The 13,873-nt window shown below is 39.1% G+C and overlaps 1 protein-coding gene across 1 annotated transcript; it reads left to right on the top strand.

Moving 5' to 3' along the window:
* The first annotated feature begins 179 nt into the window (after window positions 1–179).
* LOC103481859 (gastrula zinc finger protein XlCGF57.1-like) lies at window positions 180–7,541 on the top strand. Its single transcript, XM_008437640.2, has 2 exons — window positions 180–537; window positions 4,401–7,541. Exons 1-2 carry the CDS (start codon window positions 417–419, stop codon window positions 5,690–5,692), a joined length of 1,413 nt encoding a protein of 470 aa, XP_008435862.1. The 5' UTR covers window positions 180–416; the 3' UTR covers window positions 5,693–7,541.
* Window positions 7,542–13,873: the final 6,332 nt, after the last annotated feature.

Here is a 13,873-nt window from a genome sequence, read left to right as displayed (position 1 = left end):
GAAACGACCACTGACGGATACCTTAAGTGGCTGATATGAGCAAATCATACTTGCGTTGAATTGKTTGTGTATCTTGCCACTCATAATATGGTGGAGGCGCAGACGTGTCGTTTGTAATAAGTCAATGCGGTGTCTGGGAGACGGAGAAGAATGTGATTACCATGGTAACACGAGAAAAAAGTTGTCTGGRTGGATGCCTGTTCAAAAAACAGAACAATTAAACAATTATCCGTCATAAAAAAAAAAAAGGCGTTTGATGGAACCGTGTCTGTTGATGTTTAAATCGGTCTCCTGCACAACTTCCAGAGGTTCAGTCTGACTGAAATAATGTGAGCGGATGTTGTGTCTGGATCGAGTCGGTGCTGGGTTCGGTGGAGGCCCGAATCGCCGAGCCTTTTGTAAGGAAAAAAGACAGCATGAAGGAAGTGGTTTATGCTAATAAGAGCAGCATTGAAAGTCTGGCGTTAGAGAACAAAGTGCGGATGAAACAGCTTGGAGATCACCAGCCGCAGGATGTTTGCAGAAACGAATCCGCAGGTAAGAAGCAGCTGTTTCATCAGGAGCTTTCTACTGTTAGCTTACAGTAGCTTTAAGGTTGTCAAACTGGAATAGAGATGCAAACTATTYATGATGTTGCGTCAATAACCGAGTCAATCTTTTTGTTATCATTCATGATCCCAGTTATTTCAGCGTAACTGGATTATCRCCATGTCTTGGATGAATGTCGGTGTTTTATTTTACTGTTAGCTTGTCGTAGCTTTGTGGTTATCTGGTTGGTATAAAGCTTAAATATCCAACATGTATTTTAGACCATCTGCAAATCAGCCATTCGTTTTTTACTAAGCACTATCCTAGATAATTATTTATCGATGCATCATTTCTGGACGATGTTCTGGATTTTTTTCTTCTTCCAGCATTTATTAAAAAAAAAAAACGCAACAAAAAACAAACAAACAAAACGAATTAAATAGCTTTCAAATGATCTCTGTATCGTGTATAAGTGAAAAATAACATAGTTCTTGAGTAATCATCTACCTGAAGTTACATTGAAACCTATAAAATCTTAATTAAATAAATGAAAATTGTTATGAAACATCCTTTAAAAAATATTTATTTACTTGAGGAAGATATTCAATCCAAAGGTTGTTTCAGGAATAGAATATTTCAAGCACTAAATAAAACTGCAACATATAATATAAAGCCCCAATTTTACTAAAATTGACCTACCGGCCTTGCAGCAGTCAAATCCTTCTTATAATTGGTGCATGTCTCCACTGCTTTCTGATATTTATTTATGGTGATTAGCTTTAGTTTTTGGGTCAGAAGAGAGGACCTGCTTGGCATCATTCTAATCTTTAGCTCTCTCTACAAACGCTCAATCAGATTCAATTGAGGACTTTGTGCTGGTCCAATCCAAAATGTTAATATTACTTTAAGTCAGAAAAAACATGTTGTTAAAATTAAAAGATTGCTTTGAATCTAGTTGCTTTTACTATGAATAATTTGGGATGAACTGTATGTTTAAATACTGCAAAGTGGATTAATTCTATTAGTTGGATTTCATGCATTGGGCACTTTTCTATTTACGGAAATTTCACAATTAAAATAAYATAATTAAGCTTTGAATAAAATGAAAGGTTCCTGTGAATCATTGTTGCTTTTCTGAGTGAAATTAAGACTTTGTGTTAATGGTATGTTTACAAATTTTAGGCAGGAGTCAAATCAGGATACATACCGGAGCATAAGTTGGATCCATATGAAACCAAGTAATTTTAAAAAACCCCATATAACCCAAACCTAGGACACTCCCCCACATTGACATTAAATTAGACAAATATTTTGTTTATTGTGAGACGCTTGTGAAGAACATTTTGCTGAAATGTCAGTCCCTTCCTCTTGACGGCTTACCTTCTCATCTCCACCTAATGGTAGGACTGAGATCAGGTTGTTGTGAGGCCACTTCAAAACATTGACTTTGTTGTCCTTGAGCCTCTTTGTAACTATTTTCAGTATGGTTAGGGTTGTCGTCCATTTGGAAGATCCAAAGGTGTCTTAGCTTTCAGTTACTGACTGATATCTTGAGATGTTTGTTCTAATGTCCACCTTAGCACAGCATGTGATACATAAAGAAGCATTTATTCCTACATACTTYCACAAAGGAGGATGTAACATCATCCTCTTTTCTAATGATGCGGACGAGTCCCTATACTGCAAAACCCCCTCACCACATGACACTACCACCTCCCTCCACCTTCCAGTTGGGAAGTTGGTGTCCAACTTGATTTACAAWTTTTTCACTAAAACATGTTAATCTACAAACTCAGAACCTGTCTCTATAGCATTGAAGTGTCAAATGTATTAATATTACAAATTCAAAAACAAAATTGATTGAATTGAGTCATGTTTTCACCAAGCAAATGTAGAATTAAACAGTAAATGAGMTAAAAGAAATATATGCCATATGTTCTGGCTACTTAAGGACCATTGTGGTTTAATTAATACAATATTTTATGTGGTTGAAGTTGTATGTTCGGTTTTATTTTTGAAAACCGGAAGTCAAGACGTTAACACTTCCTGCTTATCAATGCGCTACTATGGATTATTTGCATCGTTTTCGTTTGCCGATTACCAATCTTTACAGCTTGTAAGTTAGCAAAAATGTTCATTTAATATGTAACAGCATGTTGCCATACTATACACCTAACTATATTGCAATTCTTCGTAGTTTATAGTAATTTAAGTTGTTTGTTTACGTGCATCTGAGGTATTGGTAGACTTAACATTTAGGCTAGCGGTAACATGCATTAGCTTCRCATGTTATTTACGTATCCTGATATGCTGTGTTTTTCTTTTGTAGTTTTACTCTAATTGTGTGTTGAATAAAATTCAATAATGACAACTGTTCATGCTTCACCATGGGTTATGTAGCTGTCTAGCATCCACAACATGAAACAACAATGTATGTCTATTTTTGGAAACCGGAAGTTACGGCGTTAGCACGTGTTTAGCAATACACTTCTATGCATCGTCTTCAGCCATTTGGTTGGACGGCGCACAGCTTGTAAGATATTTTATGCTTAGAAGCATATTGTCTACAATATACACCACATTTTGTTGCAGGAAGTAGTTTGTAATTATTTGAGTTATCTCGGTCTCAACTTCTACCGTACTTAGCATTTAAGCTAGTAGCAGCAAGCATTAGCTTCACATTASGGGTGCACCGATTGCAGTTTTCTGGCCGATCACCGATTACCAATCTTTACAAAGCCTGACCTGCTGATTCCAATTTTGGCCGATACMATTTTCTTTGTCTGAAATGTCACTAAATATAGCAAGAAAGTCACTGAATTGGTAACTGTGGAGGGTTAACAAAATTTTAATGACTCAATTGTAAATGAGCAGTGCTGATATGTGGACATTGAGCTATTCTCTAATCAGCCACAGCAAATGCTTGATCATCCCTACATTTTACGATTGATAACCCCTGTACTAGAAGTATTRGTAAACGATCTTTTCCACACAAAGAGCCATTTTGGCCCTGCCATTACAAATGAGCACMKCTAAAAATTMTTTTATTAATATGTACTACATAAAATACTTTATTATGACAACTAATAAAGTTTAAGATGTATTTATATTTTTAAATTTTAGAACAAAATGWATTCTCTACTACAAAAAAATAGAATGAGGTGAGCCTTTTCTGTAAATATGGATAATGAAAAAGAGCATAGTTTATAATGTTCTAGGTATCATGCAGATTTTATGAGAAATCTCATAAAACGTCAATTTCCTACATCGTCCATTATCAAAAACATTTCTTTTTTGGTTTGTTAGCCACAGAGGAGAGGTCAAAGAGCCAYGTGTAGCTGTGGAGCTGCAGGTTGCAGATGTCTGGTCTAGGAGAAACGGGCTGGTTAACCTCGAGTCCTTTTAATGGTGTGTGGATGTTATAGAGATGCCATAGATCGGATGCGTCTTGGAGGAATAAAATTTTAAAATCAATATTTAAATGGACACGAAAGCATTGAAGAGATAGTGAACCTGGCTTTATGTGTTCATACTTCCTTGTCCCAGTTAAAAGAGGAGCTGTAGGATTCTGGATTATTTGTAAATGCTGAGGGGATGTCTGATCATGACCAACATTTAGACTCGGTAACAATAGTTCAGGCAACAGATAGCATGAATAATCGTAAGCGTTTGTTGCTTTACGTCATGTTCATAAAAATCTTGTTTCGGTTGTGTAATTTATCTCTGAAACACTAACCACCACGAGCATTTCTTATCTTTATTTTCTCATTCTGTTCAAAGTTTTTCTAGCGAGTTGCCTTAAAGCACTACAGGTACAAATTAAATGCTGAAATTTCATAACATTCTTATGTTTTGGTGTTTGCTATCTTCAGATGTCAACCATCATCCACTGAATAAAGAAGAGGTTCCTTGGAGCCCCAGTTTGGACGAGGAGAACCCAGAGGGTCCCTTCATAAAGGAAGAACTTGAGGAAAGTTGGATAAGTCAGGAAGGAGAGCAGCTAGAGACMGAGTACATCAACTTCCCGCTTAATATTGTTGTGAAGAGTGAAGATGATAATGACGAGGAMTTGGAGTCCTCACAGCTTCATGAAAGTCAAACTTTAGACCCCAGAGAGGCAGAGCGTCCGACCACCAGCTCCGTTAAATGGATCAAAACCGAAACTGACGGAGATTGTGGACAACTGGAACTTGCCTGGAAGCCTGGTCCAAATAAATTCAAATTAGGTTCAGAAAGAAAGGCTGCAGAATCCTCTGAGACTGATGTCAGCGAAGATGATGGTTATGACTACTGGCAGCAACCTTTGACGGCGAAAGAAAGTGGTTGGAAGGGAGCCTGCGGTGCTAATATCAAAGGTTCTGAAACGATGCCTAATCCAAATTCACAGACCAAAGTCCACACAGGAAAGAAAAACTTCAGCTGTGATGAATGTGGCAAAACATTCAGAGATCAGTTTAGTCTTAAATCTCACATCAGAGTCCACACAGGAGAGCAGCCGTTTGTTTGTGATGTTTGTGGWAAAAGATTTAAGCACCAGCACGACGTGAAGAAACATATGAGAGTCCACTCAGAGGAGCAGCCATTTGTTTGTGAAGTTTGTGGTAAAGGATTCAAGCATCAGCACAATCTGAAGACGCACATGAGAATCCACACAGGGGAGAAGCCCTATGTTTGTACTATCTGCGGTAAAACGGCAAGGCATCAGAATAACTTGCGAACGCATATGATAGTTCACGGGGGAGAACAGCCGTTTAGTTGTGATATTTGTGGTAAAAAGTTCAACCGGCAGACAAATCTAAAGGCGCACAAGGTGGTCCACACCGGAGAGAAACCACATAGCTGCGAGATCTGTGGTAAAAGTTACAAACGTAGAACACACCTCAGGGGTCACATGACCACACACAGTGAGGAAAGGCCTTTYGGCTGTGAAATTTGCGGCAAAAGGTTTAACCGTAAAACATACCTGGATACACACATGGTGGTCCACACAGGCGAGAAGCCTTATAGCTGTGACTTCTGTGGGAAAAGTTTCTCCCGAAAAACTCATCTAGATTCACACATCAABGTACATATGGGGGGGCAACCTTTTGGTTGCCCAGTCTGTGGTGAAGAATTCCTCCAACAGAAAAGTTTGGACCAACACATGCCTTTACACTTCATATAATAGCATACCTGCACAAGCAGTGTCTATGTTAATATAACATGCATTTTATTTCTGGTTTTCTCCCAGATACATCGATTTAATTCTGGTGTCAGTTGTTCTGACTACCAAGTAAAGAAGACATRCAAACACGCATCATAAAACCAATAAACAAATGATTTATGGGGAATTAATTGAGTGGCTCTCTGTAGGCCTCTTTAAAAGAGGCTAGACGTCCACCTTCTTTTCAAAGGCTTGACAAAGCTTATTTAAGAAACAGAAAACATAAGAATTCAAATCAGTTTCCCACAGGATTTCARTAATTTACTCAGATATGTGCTCTTCTAAGTGACCTGGTGCCATAGGGGGTTGTGAGGGCCGACATTTRATGGCTAAACAACAAAACCGATCTAAGCTAGGTCTAGGGTCATTATTTTGCTTTCGTAGCTGAACAACTTTGGATAGATTGCGACGTGGATTCTGAATGGCCTTCCAATGGAGAAAAACATTCCTCCTTCAAGATGTTCATCCACTTTTGTGTGAGCCATCACATGACTTTGAAAGTCCATGAGCCACTCAGGACAATAACATGGCTCCAGAAGCTCAATTATTGTGCATGCTTGCCAACTATAAACAACGTGATCTGCTGCTTTCTTCTGAGATATAAGATATGACAGCTGTGCTGACGACATCTAAACCTCCCTGTTAATATACAGCAATATACACTACTTATATGCACATAATAATTAGATGTCTTTGATGCATATGGAAGCAGATTTAATACTCTGACTCATTTGCTACAACAAATTGTTCCTTGAATCCTGTTTCGTGTGCAGTTATGGAGGRGCTGGCAGGTTCCAAAACAGGTCCCAACAGGACCTGTAGCTGCCATTTTGAAAACTGATTTGGATACCCCGGTTTGCCCTGGTCGTCTTTATGTCCCGCTTCAAAGTGTTCTCTGTTTTAATTGTCATGTGTGTTGGTAGCAGACCTCTCTGAGTCTCCAGCAGTTGATGCTGATGGTTTGTTGTAAAGGCAGGATTCTATGCAGTTATTTCATGATTAAGAATGAAAAGGCAAAGCACATTAAAATATTAATGCATTTTAAACACTAATTTAGTTAGGTGTAGGAATATGAGGGGGGTCATGTTATATTGAGTCTCCCTCAAAGAGCAGTAAGTATCTGCGCCCTTAGTAATGGATTTGATACCAAGATGRTTATTATATTGCTGTAGAATCTCATTTACAACGGTTTGTCTGAATTTGGAGAGCCTTTTTTTATTTGCATCGACTCTCAGCTACTCTGTTGGTTTCGTCTCCAAGTGTGAGTAAATAAATCACTACGTTAGTTCATGTAATCAGGCTTTGCTTGGTGTGACGTTGCTTCGTTGGTCCATGACAGGAAGGATAATTCAGACAACTATCATTTAACGTTTCTTTGATTTGAATAATCTCTCTCAGATAAGTCAAACATGACCACATCATTTTTGTTATTTATGAAATATACAGTGTATTTAAATGTATGTACTGTCCTCAAGCCTCTGTAAGCTGTTTTTTTGTTTTCTTCTGCTTAAGAAAATATGKGTTAAAGCAGATCAACAGTGTATTTATTGGACTWGTTCTGTAGACTTTTCTTGATTATTCCAGAGATCTTTAATGTCTGTTTTGATCATAAAACAATTTTAACAAACTATAATCTGCTTTCTGACATCAGAACCCTGACTGGTGGTGAGGCAGTTTTAGTTCAGCTTTTATTTCATGTTTGTAATCATCATYGTCAGTATTTACAGAATTTAAATATTCCAACAGTTAGTGAAATATTGTCACAGCATTATACCTACATTAAAGTGTGTGTTGGTGCTAAACCAATGAAGCGGYGTCCTTTTCTCCRTCCTCCATTTGCTTTAGATGAGATGCATGTTTCTCCTTCGCTGCAGATTTTTACTGTGTTGCTCTTTTAGACTTAACCAGCTCTGCTAGTAAACTCTGCCACCAGGCTTGGTAAAGTCCACAAGCTTGTGATGAAGTCGGCTCCGGTTGTAAACAGAGGACAAGGCGAGGCTAACTTCAGYGTAGAGAAAAGATGGCATTCATCATCTGATCTACAGCTCCTCCTCGCCCGGCTCAGGGGAATCTGCTTGTCTCCTCGGACTCTGGTAACCCAGCATACACACTCGTTAAACACCTGGAACATCAACATTTCCGATCACACGCGGTTTTATTTAAAGTAAAGGCAGTGTATTCTGCATTAAAGATTTTGATGTACTCAATCTGAACCGTGTAATTAATGTGCCGGACTGACACATGACATCGTGCGCCGTGATTCCTAAGCCTTCAGGTTTCCCAGCAGATTCAAATTYGAGTCATGTGAGTGACTAGGATCAGAGCCAGAGTTTGCACATTTAACGGCTCAACGAGATTACAAAACGGTTTGAGTTTGATCTTGGCGCGGAGCAGCTATTGTGAAAAATAATGCACCTTTCAGAGGACTAACTTGATTTAATATCAGGTTTACAAACACAACCTTTAATTCTGTTAAAACTTGAAATGCATTCTCTAATCGTTTTGCGCAGCTCACACTACTTTGTCCAGTGACCCAGCAGATGGAGCTCTAACACTTAGTTTTTCTGCTAGGTTTTTTTAATACAATTTTTTTCACCAGGTTTGTTGAAGTGAAATGCACAAAGATATTTGTGCATTTGCACAAAGTGTTGATATTTTTATTCAACACAAAGAGCGATGAATGTATTTTTTCTGTTTTTACCAAGGTTTTTAAGCAAATATGTTTCATCTCCAAATTGCTGCTTTGTGAAGTTGTGGGTAAAGCAGTCAAGCCACGGAAAACTAGCATTAGCTTTGCTCTGTATGAGGTAAGGCTGGTTGAATGTCTGCTACATTTTCCACATATTAWCCATTCTTTTAAACTAGAGTCTTAACTCGCACAAAAACTTTCAATGTCAATGCAACTGTCTGTTTAACGAATGTTAATGGAAATGTTAATAGAACTGCACTCATGACTGAAATCAGTTTATTTTCAGGTCAGTTTTCTGACATTTGACTTTCAAAACATTACAATTTCAAATATTTAACTTTTTAGTATTGATATGGTGAACACTTAATATGCTTATATTATAAGGATAAAAAGGAACACACTTATTAAGCTGCAGTTTAAAACTCAAAGGGATGTTTAAGTAATCATCTTAACTTTTATTAATAAGCTATTAAGCTGATCTAATTTTAATGACCAGAGGGAATGGCTTCGTTGTTGACATTAAAGCCATTTAATGAGACCAATGTAGCTGTAACGTGACCAGACGTAGAGGACTCTGACTACTGAAGATGCACAGAGAGGAGCAAATACCAGTCCTCTGGAGTCGTTTGTGATATTGATGTTGCGCCCATGAATGATTGCGACTGGATATATTGAGCAGCTCCGCTTCCTCCCACCTGCTGCTGTCCTCAGCAAGCATCTCAGAGGACACGCTGGTGGTTCCGCAGTGTAAACCTCGAAGCCTTTTATCCTCTGAAGAGGTTTTCAGCGCCGGAAGATCAGCGACGGTCRCATCGGATCGTGAAATCATCTTCCTGACTCGCAGAAACGTGAGGTCGTTTGTCGTATTAAGCCATGCCTGGAGTCATGTTTCTGTCTCCATCACTGGAGACAGTTCCGGGCTGCGCTTTCATTACAAATGTGCGCTAAAGGTTTTTCACTATTTTGTTGTTTGGGGGGGATTGCTGCGTTTCCAGTAAATAAGAAACCCAACTGAAATCACACGTGTTTCCATTGAGTGAAATAGTTTTTCTAATTCCAATTTGCGCCGTTTTACRGCGAATGGAAACGCAGCCACTGGCCTATTTCCATCTCAGCTTTGAATGAAACCCTGAGAAATGTCTGCTCCGTTAGTCATCTTTGGCTCCAGATCAATGCAGGCCGGTGGAGTGGTCAGTCATGCTGCAGATCAGATCGATCATCAGTTGCGATCTCAGAGGACGCATCCTTTTGGACTCGCTGCAGGAACTCCAGGAGCCTCTGCAGGCAGAGATGAACAGTGAGTGGACAGCAGCTGTATGGATTCAGTTATGTGTTGTAAACCACTTTCAAAATCCAGCTAATAAAGATGTTGCTCCGCTTCCATCTCTTGTTTCGTCACTTTCCGGCGTAACTCCATCATTCCCCCCTTCAGTAGCCTCTTTCATCAGTACAAGTGAGCATATTTTCTTAATAGCACAAAGTTGTAGAGATCACAGTAAGCCCAGCAGCTCTGCGTCTCCACCTTTTGATGAGGAAAAGCTTATTTACCACCTTCACTAGTCAGCTTCGTGGTGGAAAACAAGAAACTCCTGACTCATTGGAAATCGTTACCACCTCTGCAGAACGTGGTGTTTTCCTGCATCCAACATATCCGCTGCTACTCAACACATCCAAGGTCTTCGAAGGAGTCTCGGTTGAAATCTGAAATCTGGACGGCTCTACAAATGGACCAGGACGGTGACCKCTKGGTGAGGCTAAACCTWGGAGCGTACCCAGGTGAAAAAAACCTATACTGTAGTATACTAAATTTTAGCATACTTTAGTATACTTTTATCGATCTACTTAAACTGTACTATTTTGGAACAACTAATTTTGTCCTCAATATACTTTAGTAGTATTTAAATAGTATTAAGAGTGTAATAATTGTCTCAATTAAATATRTATATTTAATATACTTCAAATATATTAAATATTATATTAATATATTAGTAATGTATTTAATTTACACTTAATTTTTATATTTGATTTCCTGCTATTGATAATAAACTACAATTTTAATTACTCGTGAGTCTTTATTCCTACGTACCTATTTTGTAAATGACATGCACAACTACACTACAGTACTTATATTGTTTTAGGCTAAAATTACATGGAAAGATTAATTACACAAGATGCCCAAGGTAATTCAAATATTTTGTTTTATTACCRAYATTTTAAAATTGTCCAATTTTACTCACAACTTTATGAACTTTACATAAATTATCAGTTTACACATCAAAAGTGAACACATGAACATGAMAATTTRAGTGCGACAATAAAACATGAAAGTGAGGATCAACGACAGAACATTKCCGTTCACTGCACTTTACAGGAACCTACAAAAAAGAACAATAGCGCAATTAAACAGAGAAAGCATTTGTATTTTAAAGAAGACAGAAAAATGGCAAATAAAAAAATACTTACAATTTTAAGGCGTTGTGGACTTGCCATGTATGTGACATCATAAGAACTGATGATGATTGGGTCCGGATACCTGGGGTGGAAAAATATTTCTGGGTGTCATCTTTGCCTGTTTATGTTAGAAGTGGAAAAAAAATAGTCAGCAATGTCATAGAATCAGTTGATGTTGGCATCAACTATGAAGCTGTTTTAAGTGTGGACTTAAGGAGACAAACTACCTTAAAATCTTTCCATCCATGATCTGAACACACTGATCCTTGCAGGGKGGTGAGGGGGGCTGGTGGTGCCCATCTCCAGCAGCCATCAGATSAGAGGSAGGGTTCACCCTGGACAGGTCACCAGTCCATCACAGGGCCCTGAAAGCCAACTACAAATAAAAAAAAATTTGAAAGAGAAATGTTAGATTAACAAGAAGAGAACAATTCTGTCCAGTTATCTTTAAATCAAATCATGTTTATTAAGCACTTAAGTGTTGGTAACACAGCAGTTTTTGTTGTTGAAAATGTAACTAGCTCCTCATTGAAAAAATAAACTTACATCATGAAGACAATGTGGAGGTTCATCCTCAGAGCAAAATTATTGATGAACGAGTTAGAACAACAACCACCTCACAATATCAAAGTCTCTCTGTCTTATGGAGCTTAATTAAAACCAGGTTAGTTATGAATTAAAGTATAAGTCGCAACAAACAGCCTCCATGCAGTTATAACACGAAGCTGAATAATTACTATAGTAATAATCATACAAGTCACAACAAAATATTTAAGAAACCAACGTAAGTTATATATCTTTACTGCACTTTTTATAATTAAATGAAGATTAATAAGCAAACTTACCACCAGCTAGCAACACTTAGCAGCCTTCGTCCCCCCGGGCTCCTTTTGTGACACACATTTCATTTCCATCGGTTGTTGTCCCGTTGTGTTGTCGTTTAACTCGGACTAGGACGTCACCAGCTTGAATTTACCAAAATTAGTAACTATTGTCAACGCCCTCTCTACTTTTAAGGCAATATTATGCGAGTAAAAATGGCGAATTTGAACAGTGTCTGTTATTTTCCTTGCGTTCCAGTTTTTTCTTCTCTTTGTGGCGTTTTTTAAATAAATGAAAGTGTGCAATACCGCCACCATCTGGTCTGGAGTGTGAACTGGAGCTAATGCCGTGGATTGTAAGGTTTTACATCACACATCTGAAAATTGATTGGGTACTTTCTTAAAAATTACATCATAATTATCCTTTTTTTATTGTATGCAATTTTAATAAATAGTAAAAGATTATTAATCTGAGAGAAAAATCATGTTCAGCCGGAAACGCTGCAGCTCTGCCAGGCCTCTGAACCATATCAGAGGCCTGGCATCATAAACTGATGAATGTAAAACAGTTTTATGTGCAATCATCTCCTATACACACAGCTTTAGCTGGCTCAGTCATCTGGAGCCAGCTAGATGACTGAACTGGCTTCAGAGGACGTTTCTGAAGACTGTAAGTTGTTTTTGTTTTTTGACATGTCCTGCAGAAAGAAAAAAAAGATCCTTTCTGATCATCTGTCTGCAGGTTTAGAAACACTCTGGAGTCCTTTCTGTGACCTTTGAGGATGTTTCCATAGAGATGGAAGTCTGACCACAAACCCAGTCCCTGGTTTGTGAACTGAAAAGAGTCTTGTTGAGGTCACGAGGTCAGTGTGGGGGTTATGTCGCTTCTTGAGGTGGGAAAGGTCTGCAGTTCATTCTGTAATTTCTCAGAGTTTTTTTTTTCCAACATTGCCGTTTTTATTTCCTAGGTTGACGAGAAGGACAAACCCATTTTTCTGCTATTCTGTAAAATCCATCAACATTAAATTGGCATTTGTTTTGGTGCAATGTAAATGAATAAAACAGCACAAGGAGGAGATAAATGATGTAAGTTTTGTCTTTGGGTGAATAAACCCATTGGAAATTGGTTGGTTTGACGGCTAATTGGCTCTTAAACATCGTTCTAACTTCTAATGGGAGTTTTCAAATCAAATCTTTTCTTGTGGTTTTAATAGTTTTTTAACGTAGAGGGAGAACAGCGATTTATTCAGAATGAACATGGACTCCTTCATGGTGAGTCAGAAGTGACCAGATTTGATGTACGAAAAGACTCTGTGCTGGTAATTTCTTTTTTGTTGCTCACTGACCTCTTGGTGTCCGTGGACATAGAGTCGGCTTTGGGTTTACCTCTGCTTTAAACACAAAGGACCTTCTGAGCAGCTGTGTGTTCAGCAGAGATCATCACAGAGTCGGCGATCAGACCGGCAGCGCCAGCTGTGATGCTCGCTTTGATGTCCGCCAGAGTTTCTTTCAACTGTGCCTTCAAATGTGGTACTATTCATTATTTATAGAAGAACAACTATCCAGCAGCTCGTTGAGCTGCTTGTGCAGAGTTTGATTCCTGGAAAATATTGATCAGAAAGCCTGGGATCAGGTGGCCACTCGGCCAGAACCCTTGACCAGTCCAACTCCCAGGACTACCTTTTTAGAAATTATATTTAGGCTGAAAATTCAATAAATCAGTTGTGTGCTCAGGTTTAGTTTATGTGGGGCATAAAAAAAATCTGGCTATCTGTTCAAATCCCTGCAGGATCCATGCCAGCATGTCCAGGTGGGCCCCATATGGGGAAAAGGAGGGCAGACCAGTTGGGTCCCATATGGGTTTGTCCGCGGGTTCCACGGTGGCCCCACATGGGTTTGCCCATGTAGGCCCATGTAGGAGCTGTGGCCCCATGTAGGGGCCACAGCACACAGATCTGGGCCTCCCTTCTGCCCCCGCGACCCGACCCCGGATAAGCGGAAGAAAATGGGTGGATGGATGGATGGATGGATGGATGGGGCCACAGCTCACATGGGCCCTATATGGTGGTGGGCCCACATGGGTTTGCCCATTTAGGGTCCATGTAGGGTCCATATAGGCTGTGGCCCCTACATGGACAAACCCATGTGGGACCACTGTGGAACCCGTGGACAAACCCATAT

This window comes from Poecilia reticulata, linkage group LG19 (genome assembly GCF_000633615.1).
Source record: "Poecilia reticulata strain Guanapo linkage group LG19, Guppy_female_1.0+MT, whole genome shotgun sequence".
Classification (NCBI taxonomy): domain Eukaryota; kingdom Metazoa; phylum Chordata; class Actinopteri; order Cyprinodontiformes; family Poeciliidae; genus Poecilia; species Poecilia reticulata.
Note: the sequence above shows the minus strand (reverse complement) of the source record. Positions and strands in the feature narration are given on the sequence as shown.